General features: G+C 39.4%; 1 protein-coding gene across 1 annotated transcript; it reads right to left on the reverse strand.

Moving 5' to 3' along the window:
* Positions 1–201: 201 nt before the first annotated feature.
* On the reverse strand, positions 202–1,808 carry LOC111877799 (polygalacturonase). The gene is made up of 3 exons (XM_023874301.2): positions 1,380–1,808; positions 902–1,191; positions 202–791 (listed from the first exon to the last, which is right to left on the reverse strand). Exons 1-3 carry the CDS (start codon positions 1,806–1,808, stop codon positions 332–334), a joined length of 1,179 nt encoding a protein of 392 aa, XP_023730069.1. The 3' UTR covers positions 202–331.
* Positions 1,809–2,118: the final 310 nt, after the last annotated feature.

The following is a 2,118-nucleotide window of genomic DNA, read 5'->3' on the forward strand; positions in this document are numbered from 1 at the left end:
TGTTTACGAAGACCTTGACTGCTCTTTGGTTCCATTTTTTGTCTTAAAAACTGTTAGTGTTTACTGTGTCGTATTGTGAGTTTGTGGGGCAATGTTAACCTAATAAGTTTATTGAGATATTTTGATTTGGGTCCTATATTTAGCCATTTAGCTAGGTTTAACCTAATTAGTTTTCTTATTTATTCTTTTTTAATAATGAAACCCAGCCTTATTTTATCTCTATTGTTTGCTAGTTTTACAACATCAACCCTATTAATTATAATTATTATTTTTTTTACACGGTCCAGTAAACAGGAATAAATCTTCAATAGGAATGCTAAAATATATGTAACTAGAGACAGCTTGTTGGATGAAGTACGCCGGATGCAGTCCCAGCAGCATAGGCACAAGAGGATACCGCTGGTTGAGTTTGATTCCCACGAATATAGTTAAGATTGACGTCTTGTAGTCTTATTCCACTGCATGGGTTTCCCTCGCTACAATCTAGTTTCACTGCCACTTGGCTGGCTGATGTTCCATGGATATCTTCATACACCACGTCCTTAATCTTCACCCCTGACACCTGATTCGGGCAATTATTACCTTCTGGGCAGTACTTTTGCTCAATGAGAATGGGATTTTGGACATTAACCATGGTCACATGCTGGAAAACAACACCAGTTACGAATCCATGGCTAGGCCTTGCCCATGTCTTTATTCTCACACCATTCTCGGTTCCTCTAAATGTTACTGTCGACACTGTTATGTTCTGGACACCAGGTTCCTCTAATTGCCACCCCAGACTTCCAATGCTGTACATAGCCAAAGAAAAAAACACGTCATGCATGCTTCTACACATACTGACATACATACGTACATGCATACATACATGCGTATATATTATTTAATCAAAGAGATATACCTGATGCCATGACCAGGGCCACAAGCCACCTTCTCTATCCAGAGGTTCGTATTTCCAGGACCTATAGAAATACAATCATCCCCAGTCGCAATCTTGGAATTCAAGATGGTGACACCTGTAGAAGATATTAAATGGATGCCATCTGTGTTGGGGCTAACACCAGATGCTGAGATACTCACTCCCTGTAGCTTGACATTCGTGCATGCATCTATCAGAATGTGGAACATCTGGCTGTTTACCGATTTCAACCCACTTATCACAATGTTCTGTGAATTGTAGATACCTAGTGACTGCATGTACACCACCAAACTAATCATTCTTTTGTTATAATTTGGATGTACAGTTTTTAGTGTTCCTGAATTTCATATATTATCCAATGGAGTATCATTTCTATAATATGACATCGACCATACTTCTGTTGTCTATCAAGAGCTAGCGTATAACATGTGATCAAGCAGGAAATATAACATGTATGTACCGTAGTTCCTTTGGGGCAGCTTTTCCCGGAGGTTTTGCAAGACCAAAGAGAAGCACCTTTGGCATCGAGGGTACCACCGGAGATGGTGACATGGTTGACTCTATGGAATCTGATCCAGTCACCGGAGTTAGCAATGGCATTGTATTCAGATGAAGCAACCAGGGTACCATAGATGCGTATCGTGATTGCACTGCTCATGCATCTTTCGCCAGCAAAAGTGATGGCAGTTGCAAGCAAGAAGGTGCCTGTGGGGATGTATATGGTGGCTGACTTGGTAGAGTTACATGCAGAAGACCATGCGCTGAGAAAGGCTTTTGTGGAGTCTGTGTTTCCATCCCCTTTTGCTCCGAAGCTTGTCACATTGTATGTAACTTTTGCAGCTGCAGCTGATGACAAAATTGCAATCACGACAAGAAAAAGGCTTTTCATGTTATATGTATATGTTTGATGAAGGAGATATGGACAAAGACAATGATCAGTGTGTGTTTATATACAATTATGTAAGTTTATGTTGGAAACGAAGATAAAATCACGGATGGCATGTGTGTATATTTTTTATTTTTTTGGAACAGCGAAGATTTAAATATAAGAGCATGTGCTTTATGTATATCCTCGGGGTTTGTCGTGCATATACATGGCTTTATATTAGACGATATTATAATTAGGGAGAATAAGTTGAATAGAACGGTATGATGATGAAAGAGAGGAATAACTGATAAAATGATTAACGATCATGAAC

Source organism: Lactuca sativa, chromosome 7 (assembly GCF_002870075.4).
Source record: "Lactuca sativa cultivar Salinas chromosome 7, Lsat_Salinas_v11, whole genome shotgun sequence".
NCBI lineage: Eukaryota > Viridiplantae > Streptophyta > Magnoliopsida > Asterales > Asteraceae > Lactuca > Lactuca sativa.

Excerpts from the sequence above, each read along its gene's own strand:
- LOC111877799 (XM_023874301.2), bottom strand. The coding sequence starts at position 1,808 with ATGAAAAGCCTTTTTCTTGTCGTGATTGCAATTTTGTCATCAGCTGCA. Across the intron at positions 1,192-1,379 it reads GCTGCCCCAAAGGAACTACG|TCACTAGGTATCTACAATTC; the intron begins GTACATACATGT and ends GTGTACATGCAG. Across the intron at positions 792-901 it reads GGCCCTGGTCATGGCATCAG|CATTGGAAGTCTGGGGTGGC; the intron begins GTATATCTCTTT and ends GGCTATGTACAG.